This window comes from Dermacentor albipictus, chromosome 1 (assembly GCF_038994185.2).
Source record: "Dermacentor albipictus isolate Rhodes 1998 colony chromosome 1, USDA_Dalb.pri_finalv2, whole genome shotgun sequence".
Classification (NCBI taxonomy): domain Eukaryota; kingdom Metazoa; phylum Arthropoda; class Arachnida; order Ixodida; family Ixodidae; genus Dermacentor; species Dermacentor albipictus.
This window is the reverse complement of record NC_091821.1, coordinates 487504880-487517479: the sequence shown is the minus strand read 5'-3', so window position 1 is coordinate 487517479 and position 12600 is coordinate 487504880. Positions and strand designations below refer to the sequence as shown.

General features: G+C 45.5%; 1 protein-coding gene across 1 annotated transcript in view; it reads left to right on the top strand.

The window, feature by feature from the left end:
- The window catches only part of LOC135912650 (uncharacterized), a 150139-nt gene that overhangs the window by 11730 nt on the left and 125809 nt on the right, over positions 1–12600 (top strand). The window contains exon 2 of the mRNA XM_065445140.1: positions 5535–5706. Within this exon, the coding sequence (XP_065301212.1) occupies positions 5535–5706 (172 nt within the window). The remainder of the gene's footprint in view (positions 1–5534; positions 5707–12600) is intronic.

Here is a 12600-nt window from a genome sequence, read left to right as displayed (position 1 = left end):
CCTGGAACATACTAGCCGTGTTTAAGTGGTTCGGCCGCTTATATTGACTCGTCTCAGGGTGTAACAACACGACACATAAGCGCAGATATGGATGTTTTGCTACATTTTGACACTATTTCGTATCAGTGACGCACCTTTACCACAATATTTGACGTTAACAACAATCTCTGGCTCTAGACGTCGACGTAAACAAGTGCACCGCTTTGATAAATCCGACGTAGATGGCTGTACTCGAAGACTTCTTGAATATGCGAAATGTCTAATTAATGTGCAAAAAGAATACAAAAAGCGACGTCCAAGTGCAGAAATCAGTGACAAATTCCAAGGCAGTCGTGTCGCCAAACAGAACTCAGCGTGTCTTTATCGGCCGCACAGTTCGCAGAACAGCGCACTCAGGCTTGCTCCCCCAGTAGTCGGTGAGTGCTACATAGCTTCCAGGAACGATATGCTGTCCCGAAAGAGCCATTAATAATGATTCGCGATCCAATGATTCAGTCTCACAACAGTACATTCTACGAATGAACTCAGGCATCCTATTGACGGTACATTAGACCTGCATTTCCCAAGAAATAACAAAAAATGTTTTTTTTTCCTAAGGTCGTGGTATGTTGGATCGGTCGGTTTCTCACCGACCACAGTGAGTGGGCCCGAAAGACAGCGGAACAGTAAACTGCGCCCGTGAAGGAGATGGCGTCGATACTGTTCTTACCTCAATACTGACCCTGTAACTGGTTTCTGCAACTGCAATTATTGTTGTTATATCCTCTTCGTTCAAGTTATTCTCTTGTATAATCACGGAACCAAATTGTTAAATGTCAAAATTTTTTATTGTGTAAGATTTATTCTGTAACAGCTTACACCACGTTCCTATGTATCACATACAGCCCTTCCTGTTACAATCCCTGATGGGATTCACAGTATCAATAAATGACATGAAATGAAATAAAATATAGGGGATCATGCGATGGGTTTGCAAAGTAGGGAGATGTGTAATGTGGTGAGGAAAGTGGTGGACGAAAGACTGGAATGCCGAAATCACAACTCAATAGAAACGCCCCGAATTAAAACAAAAACAAGCTAACGCCTCTCTGACAGTTATTATAAGTGATTATTGTATCCTGTAAAGCCATTAAATCTGCTGTAGGTTTCACATATATTATTCGATGCTCATGCACTAGTGTGCCAAATGTCACATGTATCTTGCGACGTTGCCGGCACTTCATAGTATTATTGAAGGAGAGCTAGAACAGGCAGGTACTTTGTGAGATGTATTGGCGTCGACATTCCAACAATTGCGGAAGCACAAATGTGTCTTCGGAGACAGGCATTTGTGCATGCTTTTCACGAGCTTAGTTTGTGAGTGCGTTGTTAAATCAGCAACAGTATGGACAATATTTTCGCAAGTTGCAAAGCCTCACGCCAGAGGATCTTTAGGCAACTGATAGCAGATAGTGTTGAAGTAGCAGAAACACGTGTACTTCGAACTTATTTCAAATTCAGTGGAAATGGGGACCATGTGCCCTGTGATGTATGCGAAAAGTTTAATGTTCTAGCTTAGGTATAATTTGAATTGCTTTTTTTTCTATGTTTCTGTACTCAACCAAGCACGTAGCAGCTTTCCCCGATGTTACAGGTGAACTGATGAAGCTGACAAGTTTATCTTTGGTGAATAAAAATGGCAAGGTGCTGGAAGATCTATAGACAAAGTTCAAGGTGTATGAGCTGATTACTGCGCTTTAAATGCATGTTGAAAGCGTTGTACAGATGTCGGAGAATTTTAGCAGCTTTCCTTAAACAACTGTAACTTCCACCACGAGAAAATTTCGCGAACATGGAGGAAATAGCGTGTGGTGGGCATGCAAACGCAAATTCACGTGTACGAATGAAATGCGCGCTTCTTTGTAAGGAAAGTCCTTCAGCAAGTTCTCGAAAATGTTATATGAGCGCTATTGGTTTCTTTGTTCAGTTCACCTAAAGAACTCAACATCCCACTGAGTTTGCATCTCGTTATTAGAGGCGCATAGAATTTGTAGCGTGTTGCGATACCTTAACGATTGTGGCGTGATTATAAGTTTCAAAAATAACGACTGTATCACCTTTTCCTGCCTATTTGCATGCGTCATAAAAGGTACCAGGGCCGTAGCCAGGGGGGAGGGGCTCATGCCGCCTCCCCCCCTCCCGAAATTTTTCCGTGGTGTCATTCACCACCGACCAAAGCAACCCGGCGCCGAAAATCATGCTGGATTTTGTCTACAATGTCGTTTTCACGCTCGAAAAGACATTTCAGCGCCAGCATTGCGAAATCGGGCTTGATTTCGTCGCAACGCACATGCACCGGGAGTCAGATAACGCACGGAGCCCCATCCGAGCAAAATTTCACGGGCGTTTTGATGGCGAGCGGGCTCGTCGGGGCACCTCGCGGAGGCCACGAAATCTACGGAGTTCATTAATTTCAATTCCGGATCTTCATGGGTATAAAGCACTCATAAACTTGTGATGCGAAGGTGCATTGACATTTACAAAGTCGTGCCCTATTTAGATTTTAAATTCCGCAACATTGGGGATTTGTTGTTATAAACATTTGACGCAAAAGGTGGATTGACTTTTTGAAAGTCGTACATCGCACAATATAATTAGACAAGCCATACGAACACACTATTAGACATGTTCACAAAGCACGCACTGATGTCCGATGAGACGAAGCATTCTGGTAGCAATTATACGGACACTTCAGGTGCATTCCTGCCATCACCATCACCCTCATGTTCCGTATAAAGTACAAAGGCGATAACATCGTGACAACGCGCCGCATGCAGTATGTGCGAGTGAAATGTAAAGGAGGGGTGTGGCATGGGGTGAGCTGACGATGGTGGCTCAGTCTTGCGTGCGCAAGGCAAAAGAAACAAAAATGGGGAGGAAGCGCGCCGCTTCCTGTCGTAGGCGATTCATCAAAGGGAGTGGAGGGAGGGGGTGCTGTGATCGTTGTATCTCTGATTTAGCAACAAGTCTACTTACCTTGTTTGACGCATTATATACGGCGACATTTTCTTAGATACACAGATTAATTGGAGACTTATACATATATTTAAATATCTTGTTGCGAGGTTTTCTGTATATGTGTAGTGAACTCTGTTTCCAGTGACACTATTTTGCGCTTTATCAAGCTGTATCTTCACATTTGCATATTCCATTGTAACTACTAATTTCTAATGTACGAGGACGAGTCAAATGAAAATGAGCTAACCCACCCCACGCAATAATGTTTCGGTTGTTTATGTGCGAGGCATGCGCGTAGCGCAGGGGAATCTCTGATTTACAGAAGTGACACGCAGGTCTGAGGATAAAGATTTTTAATGCTCTCATACCATAGGTTGACCATGGTTGCGTAACATAATGGACACTCGAAACGTTGAACGCCCTAGTGTCGTGAGGCTTTTCACAACTCATGCTTCCCAAAAAGAAATTAGTCGCCACATGACTGCCGTGTACGTTGAACATTGTATATCATTGGCCACTTTCAAGCGTTGGAGCAAACGGTTCAAAGGAGGACCTGAAAGTTGCAAAGAGGATCGAAGACTGGGCCATAGCCACCGTGCAATCGCCCCCCACACAGTTTCCAAGGTTGATGAGATGATTAGACAATAACGGAGGATAAGCATCGATAAACCGGCAGAGCGTGTGAACATCAGTCACGGTTCGGTTCACACCATAATTCATTAACATCTCGTTTATCGGCTCTTGTGCACGCAATGGATGCCGAGCATTTTGAACCACCGCCAAAAGACGGAGAAGTTCGGCGCTGCTTTGACTCATCTGATCCAGTGTCACAATGAGGGTGACGACTTTTTGTCTGCCATCTTGACCGGGAACGAGTTATCATGCCGCTACTACGAACCTCAAACAAGACGGCAAAGCTTGCAGTAGAATCATTCCAATTCACCGCCCCCAAAATAGCAAGTTTGCTTTCCTCAGAAATGACGGCCTCAAGGCCGTCATTCCTGCCGAAAATGTGTTGTTGACTTTTTTTTTGTCGACCGTCAGGGGTCATTATTGCTCGAATTTGCTAAACCTAGCGAGACTATCAATCGTTTCCGTTATTTTGAAACGCCGGATCGGCTGCGTGTCGCATTCAAGAACAAACGACGTGGAAAATTCAGGAATGGGGTCATATTGCTCCACGACAATGACCGTCCCCATGTCGCTGATGTGGTTAACATAAACTGGCAAAGTTCAAGAACGAAGCGCTCCAACATCCGCCATGCAGCCCAGACCTGTCACCTTGGGACTTCCACATTTTGGGGCATTTGAAAAAACACTTCAAGAGAACCAGATTCGTGTCGGACAATGACATGAAAGAGTCAGTTACAGAATTTTTGAAGCAGCAACCCACGGAGTTTTATGACACGGGAATGACGCGACTCGTTAGTCAGTGGGACAAATGTGTAAATGCTCACGGAGACCACTTCTTAGTATAGCACTGGTCGTTTGTCAATATATTCGCATTGGCTAACTTTCATTTGTCTCGCCCTCGTATATCTTGCAGAACACCTGCTCTTTATATGTGCTCTTTGTTGCGACCATAATTGCGGTACAATTACTCACAATACACGACCAGTGATAGCTGCTCCTGCACAATACATTGGAATAAAGGACAGCGTCATTGAGATTGTTTCCTGGCCGTGTCATATATACAAAAATATAAACAGAGTTCTTGACGGACAAAGTTTCACTAAAACACTTGTCGTCAACTTTCATTTCACAGCTTTTACATTTTTCATATCAGCGACATGCACTGCTTTGCCGGTTTCAAACTGATATAGTTCTGAAGTCCGTGTGATATTACCTTTACGTATTAAATAGACAAAAAATATGGAAGCATTGATATCAGTTATTTCGGGCACATTTTTTGGGACATATGAGGATATTCTTTTATGAAAAAATACATACTTGTTCTGACAGTGCACAGCGTTCCAGAATTCATTTGAAGCGTCTTTGGCAATGACATAGCATTTATTATTCACGTATTTAATCCCTCGACAAATTCATAACGAGGTGGTCGAGCTGCAACGTGCATCTTCAAACAGGTGAATGATAGATAGGTGGGGAGCTTCTTTAGTTTAAGTGTGCGGTTTACTTAGAGATCGCTGAAACATTTAGTGAAGCTGCTCGAAAGAAACAGCTTCGTTGAAAAGTCTTCTGGAATTCAATGCACAGACTATTGCTGATTTTTTGTTTTTTAGGCTCGTTACCGGAGGTTATAGAAGTGGGCTTCACAATGCGCTGGCGCGCAGATGTTATACGTTTCAGTAGTATAATTGTAAGCGCTATCTAAGGACATAATTGTAAAACTTTATTTAAAATATGGCTGAAATGATCAGTATGCCCACGCTGTATTCTATCCGTACGCAAACAGATTTCATCTGCGTTGTCCATTGGAGGTGTGGGACAACAAACAACATTTGTGATCGTGTAAATGCTGTGGGCTTTCTTTCGAGCGAACGTGACGGCTTGCGTTTTCTTTCTTCCTGTGACAGCGTACCTGTGGACCTGGGGAAGGGCTCTGCGCGTTGGCGTGGCGAATCAGCTCGCCCACCTGGAGGTTGTCCGCGCGCACGTGCTCACGTGGACTGCCTGGATGGGGGACTGCTGGCTGTGGTATATCATCACAGTACTCGCCCCGTTCCTGCTCTTCGTAGTACTGCTGAGGTACGCCATTGCTTGCCACTGTCGCAGCGGAAATCGAATGTTCACCTTGTGGTCTGACACTACACTCCGTTTCAGACATCAGGTGCAACGCTGTGGAGGCGAGAGAGACTTCTTGCGGTGCTAGGGCCACCCTCAGAAATAGTTCAATATTGTTGATCGCACTTATGCGAAACTGTTTTTTGTACCGGCTCAGCAATGAATGAAGAAAGTGTTAACCCTTAGAAACAAATTAACTGGTATACGGCTACCTAATGCGTTGTTTTAGATCAATTCCTTGCGCATCGCGTTTCTTTTCCGTAATATTTTCTTTATTGGCAACCCAATAAAACTAGCCTCCCGTGCACGATCGAATGCCGTTCGCGCGCAGCGAAACATGGATGGAACTCGCGCAGAAAAACTTTCGTCACCGAACTGCTTTCGTAGCTTCCACAGCCTTGCGCCTGATCTCTGAAACGGAGTATACGCTGACGGCGTACACCCTCCGACAGCGCGCGCGCAGAATGAAAGCCGCGGGCTCGAGCGCCACGAGCTGCCTCGGGGCACCGCCCCCCCCCCCCCCCCAACCCTTGCTCCGGCCCGCTCCGTGTGGCGACGCGTATCTGGTGGTGGTGGTGGTGGTGGCATAAACTTTATTTAATGAAGGCCAAAAAAAAGGAAAGAAAATTAAGATGCCGCCGTTCCGTGGGTGGCCTTCAGGCTGCCGGTCGTGGCCACCAGATCATGCCTGGCGGCGACTTCCGCTGCCCAGATCGTTAGCCGTAGCTGGCGATCCGGCTCCGAGCTGGCCAAAGCAGCCTCCCACAGCTGCGGCCTAGATACATGCCAAGAGGTAGGGGAGACTGTTTCGGGCATGAGTAGAGAATATGAGCATTGTCTGCTCGTGGGTGTCTGCAGAGCGTGCATTCGGGTGAGAAGGCCCCGGGGTGAATAAGGGCAAGTCGGGCAGGAGAGAGGAAAGTGTGGGCCTGTAAATGGCGCCACGTGCTCTGTTGGAGCACAGAGAGGGATTTGTGAGGGGGAGGGAGGGCTAGGCGAGAGTTGCGGTAATGAAGGGTAATGTCATGGAAAGTGAGGAGGGAGTCACGCGTGTCCATCCCGAAGTGGAGGGGGCCAGCTCGGTTTGTCATCTTGCGAGCGATGGAATTTGCCGCCTCGTTGCCAGGGTGCCCCGCGTGAGCCGGAACCCAGATGAGTTGGATACGACGAGAAGGGGGAGGGGAGTGCTCAAGGATGCTGAGCGCAGAGGAGGAGATGCGACCCTTCGCAAAGTTGTGGACTGCAGCTTTGGAGTCGCTGAATATGAAACGGGCAGGGGTAGTGGCAATGGCGAGTGCAATAGCTGCTTCCTCGGCGGCAGTGGCAACGGTCTATACCGCCGCCTTCTCGGCGGCAGGTATAGTGGCAACGGTCAGGGGAGCAAGTGTATGGGAAGTGGCTGCAAGGGCGAAGGCGCGGTGGGAATCGTATGGCGCCACATCGACATACACAACATTGCGCGCCCCACCGGTTCGGCCAGGGGCGGGCGAAGCCGCGGCCACCGCCAGGGAGACCCTAGGCGAAGCATTCCGGAGAGAACGCGGAATATTTTCTAATGTGGTTTTCAGCACAACACAAGGTTAACAACACGACCGAGCCTGAATCTCATTGCTATACAACATGGCCACATGACGTGCGCTGGCAGCTAACGGCGAGCCGCGACAAACAGAACAAAGAAACAACGCCGTCTAGATTGACTGCCTATCCTTCAGCCAGCGTCTTCAAACGCGCAACCCGCGGCAGAGAAAATAGAAAGAGAAACAAAGGAACAGAATGGGGCCGCTATTGGAGTAGCAACAACTTGATTTCGGCGAGTTGGTTCATATTGAGTAAAACATGAAGCAGCGCAAAGAATATGAGCGCAAAGAATATGAGGACAACAATCGAAAGCAAACACAACTGGACGAGCCCTGTACAGCGAATGGGAAAATTTATTGAAAGATCAACCAGCTTTTACACCGCGTCAAAAGCACCAAGAATAACCAAAAGCTTGAAACGCATGCGTACTGATTACAAGTAGAGGTGCTTATCTAAAAAAAAAATGTCCCACGTTCGCTTAGGGTGAGCGACGCTGGGCTATATCGTGCTTCAGTAACGTAGTAAACATGACAATTTTTTTGATGTGTGCATGCGTCAGAAAGATGGTTTCGTTGAACACTGGGTTACATGAGCATTTGTTGCATTGAGCAGCTAAATGGCTGCCGTACCTGTTTTTTTACATAGTTTTTATGCTGCCTAACTCTATCATGAAACATTGCCTGGTTTGTCCGATGTACGCTTTTTGGCAATCTAAAGGTATCTCGTAAACGACGTCAGGTGAATTTCGTATTCGTGGTTTGTGGCTGCTTCCTGGTGTTGTGCATTCCAACGTCTTCCCATTGTCGGAAGGCGTTGCCTCGCGATATCGAGCCGACGGAAGACTGCGCGCGCCCGGAGAGGCCAGAAACCCGACGTCACCATCGGACGGCGGCGAATAAAGGGGCCGTCGCAGGCAGAGAGGAACACGCGCGCAGCTTCCGACGCCTGGATGTGGTCCCCTTAGTCTTGCGCGCGCAAGCAAGGACCGAATGGCATCAATGATGTCATCAACAATGACACTGATGACTTCGGGTAGCACGTTTGTGTTTATTGACCATGCAGTTGCCTTCATCCGAAAAGATCACGTACTCGTGACGCCTGTGGCACAAAGCATCCGCCGCCAAGGTTTGTGAGTGGTGGCGCTGGCTAACATTCCCCAAGGTTAGTTGTAGCAGTAAAAACATACAAGTGGATGGGAAGAAGAAGAAAGTGGATGGGGAAATGGCGCCGAGGTAGCTCAATTGCTTAGGGCATCGCACGCGAAGTGCGAAGACGTGGGATCGTTCCACACCTGCGGCAAGTTGCTTTTTGATCCACTTTCATTGCCATTAATTTATCATTTCTTTAAATCAATTAGTAAGTACAAGTACTTTCCCCTTTGTTGTCCTTGGCGTCTTTGTTTGTTCGCTTCTCGTGATCGAAAATACGTGGGCTGATCCCAGAGATAGTGGAATATCTGGCGAACTCACTGCGGTGATTAAGCAGGCTTTAAACACTCCGCCAAGTTCCAAAAAGTAAGTTTAATATTTTGGGTCCAAATATAACCACATAAATTCGGCGTTGTAGGAGAAACACTATATATTCATTTATTTATTTCATTATAGCTTACAAGCCCCATGAGGAGCATTGAGTAAGCGGTGCATCACAGCATGTCAGATGTATATGAGCATACCGCCAAGATGAGTGGAAATAATTCCTGCAAAACTGGGTTACAAATGAAGAGCTGCGGTAGTAAACAAACATCGGATAAATTTTATCCCGTAAATTGCTCGCACACATAAGCAAACATTGCGTAAAAAAGATGTAGTTCAAAGCATGAAAAGGCGACAAAAATCAATACTAGCAATACTCACATAACCAGAAATTACATTTCGGGTTAGCGTACAAAACATCTGATAAATTTTATCACGCACATAATAAAGATGTGTAGTTTAAGACATGAAAAAGGAAAATAAGCAGGCATGTTGTTACGCAGGTATACAGATTACGACACCTTTTTCGACAGAAACTGCATGTTCAGGTGTTGCCTAAATTTATCTCTGTCTGTTTGCGTGGCAGCGCTATAGTGAATGGGATTCCATGACGTGGTGGCTCGTGGCAAAGCTGATATATTACATGCATGCATGTTTCCGTAGATGCGACTGAAACTTAACTCGTTATTCAGCCGCCGTGATGTACATCTTGGACGTTACAGCAGCAAAGACGATGAATTCATTTGATGAACATATTTATGAAGCAAGGACAGCAATGCCACGTCACGACGACTACTTGGTGCAGGAAGTGAAAGATCAAGCTTGATTCGAGTTATGCATGAATGCCTATCGTAACTTCGGGAAATGAATCGACTTAGCCTGGTTTTGGATGGCTTCTAACATGAAAATTAAATATTCACGATGAGGAGACCATATAGGGGATGCGAACTCGAGCTGCGGACGGAAGAAAGTAACGAAGGCTAACTTACGGACGTCAGACGGGTATTTAGTAGGTTACGACGAATGTATTCTAGTGTTCTTGAAGCATTAGCGCATAGTGACACGTGTACTTGTTCATCTCTTTCAAGTGACCGCTTTTTACGAACAAGTGTTATCGCTCAGCGCGGGATTCGCCTGCATGTATCGGAAGTTTCTGGAGCGTTATCGACGATTCTATCAGCTGTCTGGAGTAGCCGAACCTTGCCTAATCCGATTACATGAATGCGCGGCGCGAATGGAGTAGAACTTTCTGGAAGACACGCGGGCACCAGCGGTTACTCTGGAAAATTCGATGGCTCGTGTATAACAGACGGTATGCTTGACCCACAGATTAGGGTTCGACGATCGCCGACCGTGTTCGCCACTATCGCTGTGCTCTGAGTATACCTTGCTTTTTTTTAAGCGCAACTTAGTCCAATAAAAAGTGAGTTTCGTCATTCTTCGCAGTTTTACAGCTATATTATTCACAGCCACTACTACCTGACAATATCTGGCTATGGTGTTAGGCTGCTGAACACGAGGTCGCGGGATCGAATCCCGGCCACGGCGGCCGCATTTCTATGGGGGCGAAATGCGAAAACACCCGTATACTTAGATTCAGGTGCACGTGAAAGAACCCCAGGGGGTCCAAATTTCCGGAGCCCTCCACTACGGCGTGCCTCACAATCAGAAAGTGGTTTTAGCACGTAAAACCCCACAATTTAATTTTTACTACCTGACAATATGGTTGCTATATGAGACGTCCAGGGTAGATCAGGTGCGAGATTAACGCCTACATATTTGTACAGTGAAGCTTCCAATACTGGATCCGTATATATTTAAGAGAAAAAACTCGATATAAAGTGTTTGCGTGTGAAAGTCATTACTTTGCATTCGGGAGAATTAAGTCTCATTTGCGAGGTGTTGCACCATTCGCTAATACGTTGAAGGTCACCTTGAAGAATAGGGTTGTCCTCAAAGCTGGTAATTGGGTGGGATATTATACAGTTATCGGCAAAACATCACGTGCATGAAGAAATAGTGTTGGGCAGATCGTTGATGTAGATTATAAAAGGCAATGGTCCTAATACGCTGTCCTGCGGTGCACTGCAAGTTACGTAGGGGAGGGGTGATGTAAAACTGTTCACAACAATATATTGCTGATAATTTGTTCGAAAGTTACGGATCCAAGACAGCGTTAAACAGTTCAATTTGAGAGGAGTTAGTTTAGACATTAAATTCACACGGTCACATGGTCGAAAGCCTTAGAAAAGACGAGAAAGATGCAATCTGTTTGAAAGTTATGGTGCATGTGAGCATGTACGTAAGTAAGGAAGTCTTGTAACTGCATCTCTCATGATTGACCTTTCCTGACGCCGTGCTGGTTAGAAAAGAAAACATTATTCGATTCAAGATGTTCATGTATGTGAGATGCTATAATATGCTCGAGCATTTTGCAGCATATGCAGGTTCATGAAATTTGACGGTAGTTTTCAGGGGAATCGTTGCTGCCACTTTTGTACCGATACTACATCAGCAATTTCCTATCAGAGAGGCGCTGGCCGGATGATAATGACTGGTGGAAAGTATGGTCGAAAATTTTGCTAGATATCGAAGCTGTACTTTTTTAAAGGTTAGAGTTAATATTGTCGACGCCCGAAGAGATAGACATCTTGAGTTAATAATGAGACATGCGATATCATTTTCATTAATATGGACCGGGTCCATGTACTCGCAGTCGAAATCAGTGACTTCAAGAGGAGTGAAAGGTCTTCATTTGTATATATAGATGAAAAAAAAACGCGTTAAAGACCGTGGCGCATCACTATCAGGAAGTGGAACTTCATCTTAACCATTAAACGAAATGTGGTGCGAATCGGTATTAGGTGATATTGCCTGACAAAGCTTTTGTGGGTGGGCCTTAAGAAGGGAGCGTAGATTGTGAGAATAGTATTTATTGTTAGCTTCACTTAGAGCTGAGCAGTAGGGTTTCAAACAGAGATTATATCTTTCGCAAGCCATCGGCGAGCCAGTGTGCTTTGCCCATTCGTGTATAACCATTTCTCCTTATTTTTCAGCCTTCGAAGGCATTGGGTGAACCACGACTTCGCCTTATATCCTGATATTTTGATTAGCCGGATATACTTTTCTATAATTGTGCAGATATTTTCTTTGAAAAGAAGCCAGTTTTTGTTAGCTGACCGAGCAGAAAACAAAGGTAATAAAGTGTGAGAAAGAAACGTGTCGAGTTCCTCGTTTATATTGTAGTAGTCGCCTTTGTTATAGTCACAGATAGTTTTCTTTGTGACGCTTCTAGACCGCAAGGGGACATTAGGAGTAACTTGAAGCAACTTAACGTCACTGAAGCCTTCGAAGTAAGTCGATTCACCAAATGTTTCAGGGGCGCTAGTAAGAACTAAGCCTAAGATGTTATTGCCGCGGGTGAGTTGGGTAACCATTTGGAAGAATTTACAATGTAACGTTGAGGAAATCAATTAAGTTGATGATCGACAAGATCATGACAGTTTATTCCAATCTATCATGGGAAAATTGAAGTCTCCAAGGAGATAAGCGACATCAGCCTGACAAGTGTTAATTGCTTCTGTAATTCTACTGCGCAGTTCAACAAGAAAGCACTGATTCGAATCGGGAGGGCGATAGCAGCCTCCAATAACCACATGGTGGTTGAGGTTTAGGCATTCTACCATATGATCTCAATACACGAATTGGTGGTAATGGCATGTGATCTAATGCTTTCTTTAACGCCCAAGAATACGCCAGCACCTCTTCTTCCAACGCGGTCACACCTGTATATGTTAAAAGAATTATC